The sequence below is a fragment of the Micropterus dolomieu genome, linkage group LG10 (genome assembly GCF_021292245.1).
Source record: "Micropterus dolomieu isolate WLL.071019.BEF.003 ecotype Adirondacks linkage group LG10, ASM2129224v1, whole genome shotgun sequence".
Classification (NCBI taxonomy): Eukaryota; Metazoa; Chordata; class Actinopteri; order Centrarchiformes; family Centrarchidae; genus Micropterus; species Micropterus dolomieu.
Window position 1 is genome coordinate 12,243,493 of NC_060159.1, and position 13,795 is coordinate 12,257,287.

Consider the following 13,795-nt stretch of genomic DNA (forward strand, 5'->3'; position numbering starts at 1 on the left):
AAAGAGGCTGCCTTTGTAAATGCCTGACTTATTTTTTTTTTTTGTACATTAAACCAACTCCTTTTGTTTTTAATGCATTATAATTCCCCAGTTTGGGGTTTTATGTTTACGGTCTCACGTGGTACTGCAGTACAGTATATTAATTTATTATGTATATGTTTGTTTTGTAACCATATTATTTGACTGTAATGGTACAAGTGTTTTGTGCCCACATTGCATCTCATTTTAAATAAATTAATATGTGAAGACTTTTATGTGGTTTCGGCTCAGTGTGAGTGGGTGTGTATGTGTGTGCAGAAATTGTAAAATGCATAATTTTTTTGCAGTTTCATTAAATCCATTCTGTGCCCGCAAACATTCATATCAATAAGAAACGCTGTCCTGTGAAAACCATGGATCTCCCAAACGTGAACCTTTTCACAAGCAAAGAAAAACGAGCCTGTTTTTCGCTTTGTGGTAATGTCAGAAAACACTATAGGTTTTATTATGGTTAGTTAATCTTTGTCTGAACCTATAAAGGAATCCTGCCGAGACAAAATCATCAAAGTTGTGCAACAGTAAAATTGATACTGCAGGTATTTGAATTAAATATTTACAGCGATTACAATATAAAACCAGTAGTAACCTCTCATGCACGAATTATTAATTACAAACAATTCCACTGTTGCATGATGTCCACATATGTGGACAGTTGTATTTTGGTGTACAAAAACTACATTTTACTCAAAATTTTAATTTATAAAACATAAACTAATACGTTACTGTAATATTTTTTGTTTTTTACCTTGATTGACCTCTTTGAAGAAGTTTTTCACAGAGAGTAACAACTGAGTATCCATGTTGCTATCAATCAACTGATGCTGTCCTCAAATGACTTGGAAAACATAACAATGATATAGTAACCCAAATTGGAGTTAAAATAACTGTCCACAAATGTGGGCACCATGCATGAAAGGGTTAAAAGTTTATTTTCGTACCTCCTACAACAAAGTCTCACATACCTTACGAGAACCTGGAAAAATTAAATGTGATAATGATTCTGATATATTTCCCTTTGCTAAAACTCAAATACATTAATATGTAAGTGTGTCTTGATAACTACTCGTGAATATTTGCAGAATTCCCCAGACTGTTTGGATGTTGAGGTCAAACTTCTGCAGTGAGGACGATGAGGCCTGAAGCAGGTGGTGTGAATCATTTACTCTTTTTAATAAAGTAGCAACCAACCATTTCCACTCCCCATTTTCAATCCATCAAGTTTTTGTTGAAATCCTTGCTAACCAAATATTTCCCATCTTACCAAGTCTGACCAGACCAGATCTGCTCACTGTAATTTGTTAACCTCATCACTCAGCTTCTGGCAAAATGGCCCAAAATACATCGAGTACTGAGGGGGAAAAAGATAAACACAGAAGGGAAGGGAAATCTTTTTGTGCATGGTCCTCTGCTGACTGACTTAATGGCACTTGCAAGCTGCATCCACCAGTTCAATTAGTGTTTCCTTGGATTCACCAGAATGCAAGTTCACAACAGGTTTTGCTCTTCCATTAACCAAAAAGCCTCCAAAGACGTGAAGACTACAGATGTTTCCAGTCACAGACAGCAGATTGAAAATAAACGTTACAAGGATGCATCTTACAAAATTACCAAATTAAAGTCCTCTCTTTAGACAGAATATAGATAGAAATGGATAACTACATCTTTGTTTTGTCTTTTTCTCAACATGTGGGTTGAGTCTGTATTCACTGATGAGGAATTTCAATGTTAAGCATATCCTTTCACACTTCATCCTTCCCACTCAAAATTTATCTTGTCCAGTTGCGTTTAACTGTCAGGACTGTGACATTCCTGCTACACCTCTTCTCCACGTTGCCACAGTTATTCCACCGATCCTGTAATGAGTCATGTTTGGCTCCTCTGACCTCTTCACATCTCCTGACCAGCTACAGTGTTACCTGGTCGGGACTTTTTGATGTGAATGAGTGGCGTTGCTTTTCAAAAATGTTAAACATCCAGGGCCAGTGGTCCTGCCAGATTGTTTTTTTTAATAAGGTCATCCACAGGTCACACGTTGGTGTCAGTGAACATCGTGTGCTCCTTCCTCACAGTGCTGAAACCTTTGACGGTGTCAACAAATTCCTCATCGTCCATAAACTGTAAGGGAGAAGAACAGGTTGTTAAATGGAGGATAAGTCACTTTGAAGTGTTTTGGCTTGTTAAATAGGTCCCTGCATCTGTGTTAATGTCTACTTTTTTCACCTATGTGTTGGTATATTGGTACACAGCTTGAAAATGTGTTTCATGCCTGTGTTCGATGTTAGTAAGACATTCTTTTCTCGAAGACCTGAAGTGTCAGAAAACGCTATGCAATAACAGTCCACTTTGTGATGTGACTGTGACACCAGAGTGGACTGAACAGGTTCAGCATACGTTTTTGGGGTCTCTCACCATCCCACTGTCATGGCCTGAGATGTCTGGGTCCCACGCTTCGTCGTCTCCTGTGAGGGACTTCCCGTCCATCACCTGGCTGACGCTGCGCCTCAGGGAGTTCACGCTGAGGATCCCCAGCTCACCCTGCGGTGGGACCTCATCGACGGGCTCACATTTAGCATCCAGCACCTCCTGGTAAGAGGGCAGACAGACAATTGTACTATGCCCATTTGCAACCAAATTTTTTGTATTTGCTGGTGAGGCATTGTGTGTGTGTGTGGGGGGGGTGTTTACCTCTATCTTCATGGTGAAGGCCTTGAGTGTCACACTGTTGGAGAATCCTGTTGTGTCAGGTACAGTGTCAAACTGAAAAGGAGAGTGGGTGAGACTTTTAAGACTTTGAGTGTGAAACTATTCACAATTAATAATTCCATCGTTTAGTTTATCTACCATTTATTAATTGTTATTTATGGCATTATATTTGTGCCTGGGACATTTTTTGCAAGTACACAAGTTATATTTTGTTTGCTCAAATTAAATGATTCTTTGCATGATTATAATTTATATTTATTAACAAAATATAATTACCGTGTTTACAAAACTCTTTTCTGTGCTCAAAATGTCCTATGGTGCGCTCAGGAATGAAGCACAAATATAGCTCCATATAGATGATTTAATTATCCCACAATACAAAATAAACACTAACGAACCGGAACCAGATCCATAATCACGTACCAACTACAACCACTATGCATCACACATTTTCTACATCTTATTTAATATTAAATTTCATTTAGTGTTCCTTGAGATTGAAAATCTAGTTAATGACAAACTGGGCACAGTATATAACACATATTACATATCTTTTTTTTAATTAAAAGATATATACAGTACTGTGCAAAAGTTTAACGCAGGAGTGGGGATAATGCTGTAAAGTAAGAATGCTTTCAAAAAATAGATACTGTATGTCAATAAATTATATTTACCAATTAACAAAATGCAAAGAGAAAAATCCAAATTAAAACAATATTTGGTGTGACCACTTTGCCTTCAATGCAGCACCAGTTCTGCTAGGTACACTTGCACAAAGTCAGGGATTTTGTAGGCCTATCGTCAGGTGAATGATTAAACAATTATACCAAACAGGTGCAAATGACCACCAATTCAATATGTAGGCTGAAACACAATCATTAACAAACAGAAACGGCTGTGTAGGAGGAATACAGCTGGGTGAGGAACAGCCAAACTCAGCTAACAAGGTGTGGTTGCATTTTTCCACACCTGCCTAAAACACATTGCACAGCATAATACAAATATTTATACTGCAACTATCCTCAAAAGAGAATTCTTTATCATTGCATACACAGAATAGGCCCTTTTCACATTCATGTTAGCAGGAAAGTCACAGCAGTAATTAATAACATTAATGATGGCTGCATTCCATTCCCAGTCGAAGCCCTACTGTTGTGTATTCTGGCTTACTTGTTATTAGTTAAAGGTGAAAAAGGCTTATTCTCCACATAATGAATAGTGATTAGTAAATGAATGCCTTACCAAAACAGAGTTGCTATGTGGATAAACAGCCATGGGGCTCCTCTTCTGCATGGTCAGTGCCACCAGCGGGGGTCTCTCTCGGGTTAAGGGCGGTTTGTTCAGGACCTAATGCAGGGTCGTGGGAGGGAGAGACAGAACTTCATTGAAGTGTCTTTATAGGGAGAGGGCAGAGTTATTACATACAAGCTGAAAGTCCTGCTTTTTGCTACTGTCTTGGGGTTGAAAATTTCACCTTGTTGTAGGCTCCCAAAAGTGACGTCATGCTGCACTACAGTGCAACGTAATGTCACCTGAGTGGAATTTCAAAAGTCTTTTACCAATCACTGACACTGACCTGTGATGTTGGGATCATTCCTTTTTCTGGCTGTCACTCTTGATATACTATATCACACACGACGTCTGTCTCTCACCTTATGAAGCATGACACCTAACACGACGGCCAGCAGCAGCAGGGCGATGCCTGCCATCACTACAATGAACCACAGTTCCCGGACGACTGGCTGGCCTCCCTGACCTCCTTCTGCCCGCTCACCGCCCCCCTCTCCTCCTCCAGGAGGAGTGAAGCTCGGTGGATCTGGGGGCAATTTAAACACATGCAAGTTTTTTGTTCTATTACTGTCATTCTGTTGTCTTTAGCATGGTGGCACTGTTAGTATCTGACTGATCTGTATCTGCTACTGCATTTTTGACACCCTTCTCTTTATCTCCTTACAATTATCCAGTTATTAACTGAAATTTGTCAGACCACATATGTAGACATATCTGTAAGGTAATTTGTGCATTGCCATTTACTTTTAAAAAATGGCTTAGATCTGAGCCTCATTTCCCCTTAGAACATGTAACCTGCTCCTCGAAATGTCTACTGGGTAAATGAGGAACTCTTTTTCTGTCAAAACCTCCCTTTCTCCCTATATTTATACAGACCTCTGTTGGGTTTACACTTGATAGGAGTATGTCACAAGACAACACTGAGAGGAAGAAAGACGATCACACATGTACTGTAGAAGAGATAACCTGTAACTGGAGACACGGTTGTTCACCGAGGTGACGTTAGTTTTAAGTTGGATATTCAACAGCCATTCACTCAGGATCCAGTGGGGTCTTCTTACTCAGTTTCACCCACTGTTAGCAGGAACAAGGCATATAGCTCACCTCGCTTTTAACCACAGGGATTTTTACTTAGGGACCATCAATAAATTACTGCTGGAATGACATAAAAAAGCAATGTTGTGAATTTTTTTTTTTAATAGATTCATGTCATGTGATCCAGGGACTCCAAACCTTTCCTGAATTGTAGTAATACAATGGATAAATGAGACACACCTCCTTTTATTATATTTTAGTGCTTGAAAAATCTGCATTTATTTTCAATAGCTTTCATGTCATGTGACCTAGGGACTCCAAACCAAATCCAAATTATATTACGACCCTGGACAAATAGTACACACTTTTAGTACAACTGCAGTTGTACTTCACATAGGCAGTTTAATGTAAGACTTTTTTCCCCCACAGCATTAAGAACATTTCAAAGGAAACCTTTATTTGGGCAAAGGACATTCCTAGTTTCCTTTATTTGCATTTCCATATTAGCCTATAATATTAATATAATATAATAGCAGATTTACAATTAAAATATTAATGGAAAATAGAATATTAATGGAAAATAGACAAAGTACTGAAATACAATAAAAGGAGGTGTGTCTCATTTGTCCAGTGTAGTGCTACAATTCGGCTTAGGTTTGGAGTCCCTGGGTCATATGACATGGAAACTATTGGAAAGGTTTTTCCATAACTTTGCTTTTTTTTTGTCATTCCAGCAGTAATTTTTTTATGGTCCCTAAGCAACACCCCTGTGGTTAAAAGTGAGCCCTCTGAGGTGAGTTAACACTGGGTGAAACTGAGTAAAATGACGCTACTGGATCCCGAGTGAATATCTGTCGGGTATCCAACTTAAAACTAACTTTATCCTGGTGTTGGACACATGACCTTGCCTGCAAATAGCGCCACACTCCTTAATCAGTCACATTTATCCATTTATATTTCTCTGGGCTCCTTCTGTGGTGTATATTGGTAGATTATATATTGATGGACCCTGAAGGCAACATGGTGCTGTTCATTGTGTGTAATAATGCCACTATTCTGTGCTCCTTTCCGGCACGTTCCAGTACAAGCTCTAAAGCAGAAACCTATTTGTGTCCAAAATGTTTCAGTTTTAGAGAGAAGTGCGTCCACCCAGAGACTCACCAGTGCTGAGGTCCGTGGTTCGGCCTGTGGTGGGGGTGCTGGCAGCCCCTCGCTGTGTGATACATCGATCAGATGGGCAAAGACCTGCCGGGCGTTTAGGATCACACCTGTCGCCCCATCAATATTTTACATCAGAGGCTTTTACTTGCCGATTTGCCCTCTTCAACAGCACACAAATGAGCAGACGCTTAAGAAAGAAGGTTAGATCCCCCATGTCTTGTTCCCTGCCCCGAGGCTAATGTTTCCTAGAGAGCACGAGGAAGAAACAAAGTATTTAGTGTCAGAGTTGAAACAGCCTCGAACGAACTGCATGCTCCTCTAACGCTCCAAAACTCCCATCAACCTTTGCTTTTCTACGGCAGTGCCATGGTAACAGCCAGGTCAGGTTGCAGTTTACCAGAAGAGCCATGGCAGTAGCCATATCCCCACTCTGACCCTCGGGTGCACTGCCTGCCTCTTACACTGTAAATCCGAATAAGTTCAGAATACTCAAAATAGTTGTGGAAACTGATTACCTCAAACTTTTTAAGTAGGCTAGTGGAAGTAATATTTTTGAGTAAACCTTAACTTAAATATAATACTTTTTTAAACTTTAATTTCTGCATACTAAATTACATTGATTCACTGATGCTCATTAAAATTAAATTCCATTCTTTACTCAAAAAATGTAATTGTGCAGAAATCTACTCAAAGAAATTAATTGTGCTAGACTCAAATACTAATGGAAACTCGCTCAACAAAATTATTAGCCTACTAGTAAACTTAAAATTTACAAAATGCCCATTTTCAGATAGTAATCCTCAAAAATACAAATACAACTCCATTATTATAATTCAAGTTCTCTTTATTAGTATCATCTTCTCACAACATCTTCTATCCTTTCTACATTTGATACAAAATAAGGCACATCTTGCATAAAGCTGAATAGACTAAGAATTGACTGCTTGATCAGATAATTAACCAGCAACAGTTTTGATAGTCAATTTGTTTTCAGTGTGGCCCTGCGATGGACTGGCGACCTGTCCAGGGTGTACCCCGCCTTTCGCCCGATGTCAGCTGGGATTGGCTCCAGCCCCCCGCGACCCTGTACGCAGGATAAGCAGTTGATGATGGATGGAGTTTGTTTTCATTCTTTTTTGCGATAATTTTGAACATTCTCTATTTCCAGATTCTTAATGAGATTTTTTGGTGTTAAGTGATAATAACTTGAATCTTGAGCTAAATAAAATTTCCTTTTTCTACTTTACTGTGCTTTGTGGAAAAAGCAACTGCATAATTTTATTCCATCAGCAGCAGTTTTACTTAAATATAAAAGGGTGTAGTTTTATGGAATCATAAGCAAATAAAGACAGCTTACAGAGTAAATCAGTGTATTCAAATTAGTTTTGATTCTCTCCACAATGATTTTACATTGCACAGCACCAAGCTGTTTTGAGCCTCACCACTTTATAATGGCAGGAAAACACATGACCCCAGAATCATTACAGATAGGACAATTCATGTTTGCGTTTTGTGTCTTAATTTACTGCTTTATACATTTGTAGAAATTAACATAAATAATAGGCAATATGAGAACCACACCCCTTGTGTATTATTACAAGCATTTCATTTCTACATCAAAATCCAATAGAATAATCTCCTCATTAGCTTAAAAGGACTAACGTTAATTTGCATCCCTAAGTTTACGTTTCTAACCTCAGCTCCGTGGTCAATACCGTCCTTTCTTTTTAATATAATTTAACTATCGAGATGTACAGTAGAGGACAGCTGTAACCTTACAACTGAATGTTGATCTTTTCGTCTGCTAACCTTCACCGTCACTTTCTGCCACTCTCTCACATTCGCTCATCCTTTGAAGAACGAGGAGAGGGAGACAGCCATGTGTTGAGTGTTACTGTAGTTTACTGAAAATCATTAACGATTGTGTGAAATTTTAATAGCGGCGCTCGTTCATTAAGCAGCGACAGTAGGCTTCAAATACGTTGCTAGAGACTGTTTTTAAGCCCTAAGATCTGTTTTTCCATCCAAGAATCGATAAGGTTGCACTTCCCCATAGCTGAAGAATAAATCCGTTTTATATATGTGGTAAAATCCGAAAGATACTTGCGGCAATAACACGAAAGCTGCCTGTTGGTCTTTGTACTTTGACTAGCGACAGAAAGAACTACAACACCACGGGAGGAAAAAACATTCTTGAGCGCTGCATCGCCATTTCAATGAGCATTAGAGGTAGCGTTAAATGGACGTTGGAAAATAAATACCCTTTTAAAATTATTTAAGACCTAGAACACAAACTTCAGCGAATTTAAGACTTTTTCAAGGCCTTACATTTTGATTTTGAAATTTTATACTTTTTTATACTTTTTAAGACCCTGCAGAAACCCTGCAGGACGTCTACCTGACAGGTGCTGTTATCAGAGCAGCTCCTTTAATCTGAAGGTCTCAGAGTGTTTGATTGTGTGAGTGACAGAAAGTGACGTTGAATCTCAGAGGAAAATATTCTGGCAGTAAAAGTACAGTGTCAGTGTGTCAGGTAATAAATGCTTCAGCTTCTCCAGACCAACAAAAGTCTGTTCCCAAACAGAAGTGAAGCAGGTTAACAAACATCTCCCCTCCATAAAGCTGAGCAGGAAGCTAACAGAATGTCTTTTACTTCAATTTATAGAAAGTAACGAACAGCTGTATTTTATTCCAGCCTACCTGTCCAGCTGAGAGAAAAGAGGTGTTCAGCTCTGTCCTGAACACAGACTGAACATCCACTGGAAACCATATTTGGGTCACATTAAAGAACAAGACACAGATTCAGGTTGTCCTCACACAGAGGAGCAGGTGGAGGTGAGGTTATGTACCGAGGCACTGCTGGAGGTGCTCTCCTCCTCGTTGTTGGTGGGCGGAGCCGCTCCTTTCCAGGAGCAAGGCGAGGAGGCCGAAGCCTTACGGTGGGACTTGGGAGGCTTGATCTGGGAATCCTCATACTCCTCTGCCCGGGCTAACAGGTCGCTGAACCTGCAGGAGGAGGGAGTGATATCATCAGCCGCCAATGTGATGTCACCCGTAAGTGTGTGTGTGAGTGCGTACCTCATCTTGTGGACCTCGTCACAGCTGGCCTGAATGGCCAGTTCAGAAGTGCTTACAGGAGTTTGTACATGAGTTACATTAACATTTACATTTTCGCTTTTATTCAAAGCTACTTACAATAGCTATATATGACAGAGGTCGCACACCCTTGGAGCAACTAGGGGTAAAGAGTCCTGCTCAGGGACACATTGGTGGACGTGTCACAATGGGGAATTAAACCCAGGTCTCTCACACCAAAGGCATGTGTCTTATCCACTGTCCCATCACCACCCCCAGAGCAACAGACAAATCCATCCACAGCTACCTACGCGTTTTGACCTTTCACCCACGATTCTGTGGTAACAACCACAGGTCAGCTGTTTGTGGAGAAGGCCTATAGTACTTCTCTCTCTGTTTGTGTCTCTGCAACTGTCAGTACACTGTATGGCGAGCGGTCATGGATGGAGTTGGTCTCTTGGACAGACTCATGCTCAGCACATAAAATCTGAGTGAAATTGAGGATTTTCTGTCTTGGATTATGTGTTCAGGGCAGCCCAAGAATTTTAAAATAAGCTTGTAAATGGCTTTTAAAGTGATCATGTACCGGAAAACTTTCAAATATAAATGCAAATGACAATTGAAAGTAGATGGCTCTATCCTTCTAGTCATCACAAGACAATATCATAATCAAATTTCACTATTATATTAGAGAGGTCCCAATCTGTATTGACTGACCATTATGTGATCAACATTCTTGCTATGGCAAAGGTAATCTTAAACTCACCTGAAGGTCATAAATCCTGAGGATCTCTACAGGGCCTCTACTCTCTTGGCCTTCTGCCTGTACAGAGCAGTCAGTTGTGGTGTGTATCTCTTAAGCTCGCAGTAGAGTTGGTTGCATCGGTTCAACATTTGTAAAGCGATGAACTCAGCAAAAACCTGCAAACACATAAATGTATGCAAATTAACGGTTTCCAACTTGGGCCTTGACAGAAAAACATAATGCATTAATTACTTGTTTTAAGCTGGATGGCTGACTATATGGCAAAAACAATATAGTTTTTACCTGAGAAATGAACATGGACCACTGCATTGACAAGTAAAGAAAATGCAGGATCATCCTGCAAATTTCTTTAACCTAACTTAGATTTTGCTGCATCAAAATGAAAGATTATGTGGTATGAATTGAGTTAGCCAATCAATATATATATTTAAACTAGACTAGTTGTATTGTGTCATCATTTAGGTTCTATCTGAAGCAAAATTCCCACACCAACACATACCCTTGTGTTTTTTCTCAAAAGTGCCATTTTTGGTCTGAACAGGGTTGAGACAGAATTTCAGTCAGGTACTAAATAGTTTAAGAACCATAATGGAGTCATTCAACCATCTCATCATAAATTTATAATAGTCTTTAACAGAGCCTATAGTGAAAAATGTTTACCCTTAATGCTGTAATAGATCTACAGTTTTCTCGGCTTTTGATCACTGCCAATAATTTCTGAAAGAAATCTATGAGAATTTTAAATTGCTAAATATACATATTCATTATCAAATTTCACAGTCACAGCTGGACTAATGCACTTTTTAAAAACAGTACAATATCCCCCCTATGTCTCAAGTCAGGGCTAAAATATCTTCTTTCATGTTAAAATGTCATCAACTGTGAAATGTTGCTGACTCCTGTTCTAGCAATGTAGTATTTTTTATATCCTCAGTATGTCTGATTAGCAAGCCAGCAATTGATGCAGAAAAATGCAAATTGATAACATACCTTGGATAGCTGTAGTGCCACTCAATACTCTGTTTGATCCTGCGAGAGCAAATATAAACAACAAACAATATAAAGATTTCCCATTAGTCCAGTCAACAAGAAGATCATCAAATGCTGATTTTCTGAAAAAATGCAATATTTTATAATTTATCTGACTCACCAATATCAGAACTGTTTTTGCAAGTCAGGTGATTATGGGCATGATGAAATTCCTTCAGCAGCACTCTTTACAGTCCTTAATGGGCACACAATGTATGAACACCGACTTTTGATTAGTTTACAAAATAAAGGCCATTTAAACACTTCTCATGACATGACTTCTGTGAACATGTGATATGGGTTTATTTTTTATTGTTGTGATAAATGTATTTAGTCTTTAAGACTTAGTTACCAGTTTATTTGGTACATCTAGCTAAATTGAATGCAGTCTAATCAGACATTTCTGCAATAAATCCTCCCTTCATAAAAATGATAATGTTTAGTTTTTGTTGCATTGTTGTTGTTTGTTGGTATGATCGTTTTGGATCACATAGACCGGTGTTTCTGATATTTTGTCTATCCCATTTATATCAGTGAGGCCATGCTAAATAAGAGAGACTCAGTTGTTTATAAAGCAATATCGTTCACCAGACCACAAACTACATTTGCCTAAATGAACAAATAATAACATTAAATTTAAATAAAAACTGAACATTCCTCACCAACTTTCATTACCACAGTGGAAAAATATTCCTTCATAAATAACATATTACATCCACTTCAGATGAGGCAACTTGTATCTGCAATTGAAGGGCTAAGGGGTTTATAGGTTCACCACTGATAAAATGAAACATTCAGCCATGTATCAACACTATTTCTATGAGGGACTAAAAATGAATAAATAAATAAATAAATGCAGAAATAAATTCAAATTAAATATATTTTTGTAATAAAAAATGCTATTTCTGTATTTATTTATGTATTTCTGTATTTACTTATGCATTTCTAGATGCATTTATTTCTGTATTTATACATTTATTTATTTATATTTATTTATATATTTATACATTTATATATATATTTATTTATACATTTATTTATATATTTATACATTTATTTATTTCTGTATTTCCACATTTATTTATTTCTGTATTTCCACATTTATTTATGCCTGTATGCTAATAGAGTGGGTGGTGCCAACATCAGTCTGAAGCAGGATTGGAGGCGGCTCCGATCCTGGGGATCACAACGCGAGATCGCCGAGGGTGCCGGAACGGCTGAGGCCTTTTTCCGGTCCTCGTCCGCGGAATCCTCGTCCCCGATCGGGAGCCCGTTTCACGGTTTCTCCCACTCGAGGGGTGAGTCCGGAAAGGCTGACACGATCTGGCTCTGAGGAGCTAGATGTGCTTAGCATAGAGGAAACGGAACGTCATCAGCCCTCGCCAGGATACGAGGAGTGGTGACGCGGGCCGTGGCCAAGCTGCACATTGATTGGCCACAGGCGGTGCAGCAGCCATCGGTAGGCAGCAAACTAGATGAGCGGTTTCTGCAACACCAAGCGCCACCCCCGCGTCGGCCCCTACCATTTTTTCCGGATCTGCACAACGAGTTGTGTAGATCATGGAATAAACCCTTCTCTGCGCGGCTGTCTACGTCCCCCTGGCTGGACTACGGCAATGTGACGGGAATCAGACAGCACGGCTACAGAGCGATGCTACAAGTGGAGGAGGCACTGGCTAGCTACCTCTCTCCCAACCTCGCCTCATCCCTCCGGACGCCGGCGCTCCCCACCAAGCCGTGTCGGATGACGTCCGATTTGGTGGGCAAGGCCTACATGGCAGCGGGTCGAGCTGGTGCCAGCCTACATACGATGGCTGTCTTGCAGGCATACCAGGCCGATCTCCTTCGGGACTGTGACGTAGGGGGAGGTCCCTCTGAGGAGGACCTAACGGAGCTCCGTAGAGCGACGGACTTAGCTCTCCGTGTGACCAAGGAAACGGCCCGTTCCATCGGCCAATCCATGGCGGCTTTGGTGGCTACGGAGCGCCATCTGTGGCTCAACCTATCAGGCATCCAGGGGAAGGAGAGGGCTTTTCTCCTGGATGCGCCCCTCTCGCCTTCTGGCCTGTTTGGCGAAGCAGTGGATGCTGTCGTCAACAGGTTCCAGCACGCCAAAACTCAGGGAGAGGCATTTGAGTGATATCTCCCCAGTCGTGTTCGGGTTCTTCCGTTCGGCCTAGCACTATCTCCCCGCACGTTCACCAAATGCATGGATGCAGCTCTGGCTCCGTTGAGGCTCCAGGGCATCCGCATACTGAACTACATCGACGACTGGCTTGTCCTGGCCCAGTCTCGAGAGTTAGCGGTTCGGCATCGTGATGTCGTCCTCGCCCACCTTCAGCGTTTGGGGCTGCGGCTCAACGCGAAGAAGAGTGTGCTGACACCCGCCCAACGGACTGCGTTCCTAGGGGTGGTGTGGGACTCAACGACGATGCGGGCCCACCTGTCTCCCACACGCATCGAGTCCATTTTATCCTCAGTGACCAAAGTGCAGTTAGGCCGCGCCATCACTGTGAAACACTTTCAGAGGGTGTTGGGTCTTCTGGCAGCAGCGTCCAGTATAATACCTTCCGGACTACTGCACATGAGAGCCCTGCAGTGGTGGCTAAAATCCAAGGGATTCTCCCCGAGGGGAAATCCGCTCCGTCTGATACGGGTTACGAGCGGATGCCTTCGTTCCCTATCCGTATGGAGGAA

General features: G+C 40.7%; 1 protein-coding gene across 1 annotated transcript in view; it reads right to left on the reverse strand.

Moving 5' to 3' along the window:
- Positions 1-1,188: 1,188 nt before the first annotated feature.
- si:ch211-57i17.5 (usherin) overlaps positions 1,189-13,795 on the reverse strand; it is a 29,828-nt gene continuing 17,221 nt past the window's right edge. The window contains exons 3-12 of the mRNA XM_046061298.1: positions 11,220-11,294; positions 11,060-11,098; positions 10,070-10,224; positions 8,929-9,234; positions 6,229-6,473; positions 4,395-4,558; positions 3,985-4,089; positions 2,725-2,796; positions 2,449-2,622; positions 1,189-2,154 (exon numbers count right to left, since the gene is read on the reverse strand). Of these exons, the coding sequence (XP_045917254.1) occupies positions 2,065-2,154; positions 2,449-2,622; positions 2,725-2,796; positions 3,985-4,089; positions 4,395-4,451 (498 nt within the window). The 5' untranslated portion in view covers positions 4,452-4,558; positions 6,229-6,473; positions 8,929-9,234; ... (1 more) ...; positions 11,060-11,098; positions 11,220-11,294 and the 3' untranslated portion in view covers positions 1,189-2,064. The remainder of the gene's footprint in view (positions 2,155-2,448; positions 2,623-2,724; positions 2,797-3,984; positions 4,090-4,394; positions 4,559-6,228; positions 6,474-8,928; positions 9,235-10,069; positions 10,225-11,059; positions 11,099-11,219; positions 11,295-13,795) is intronic.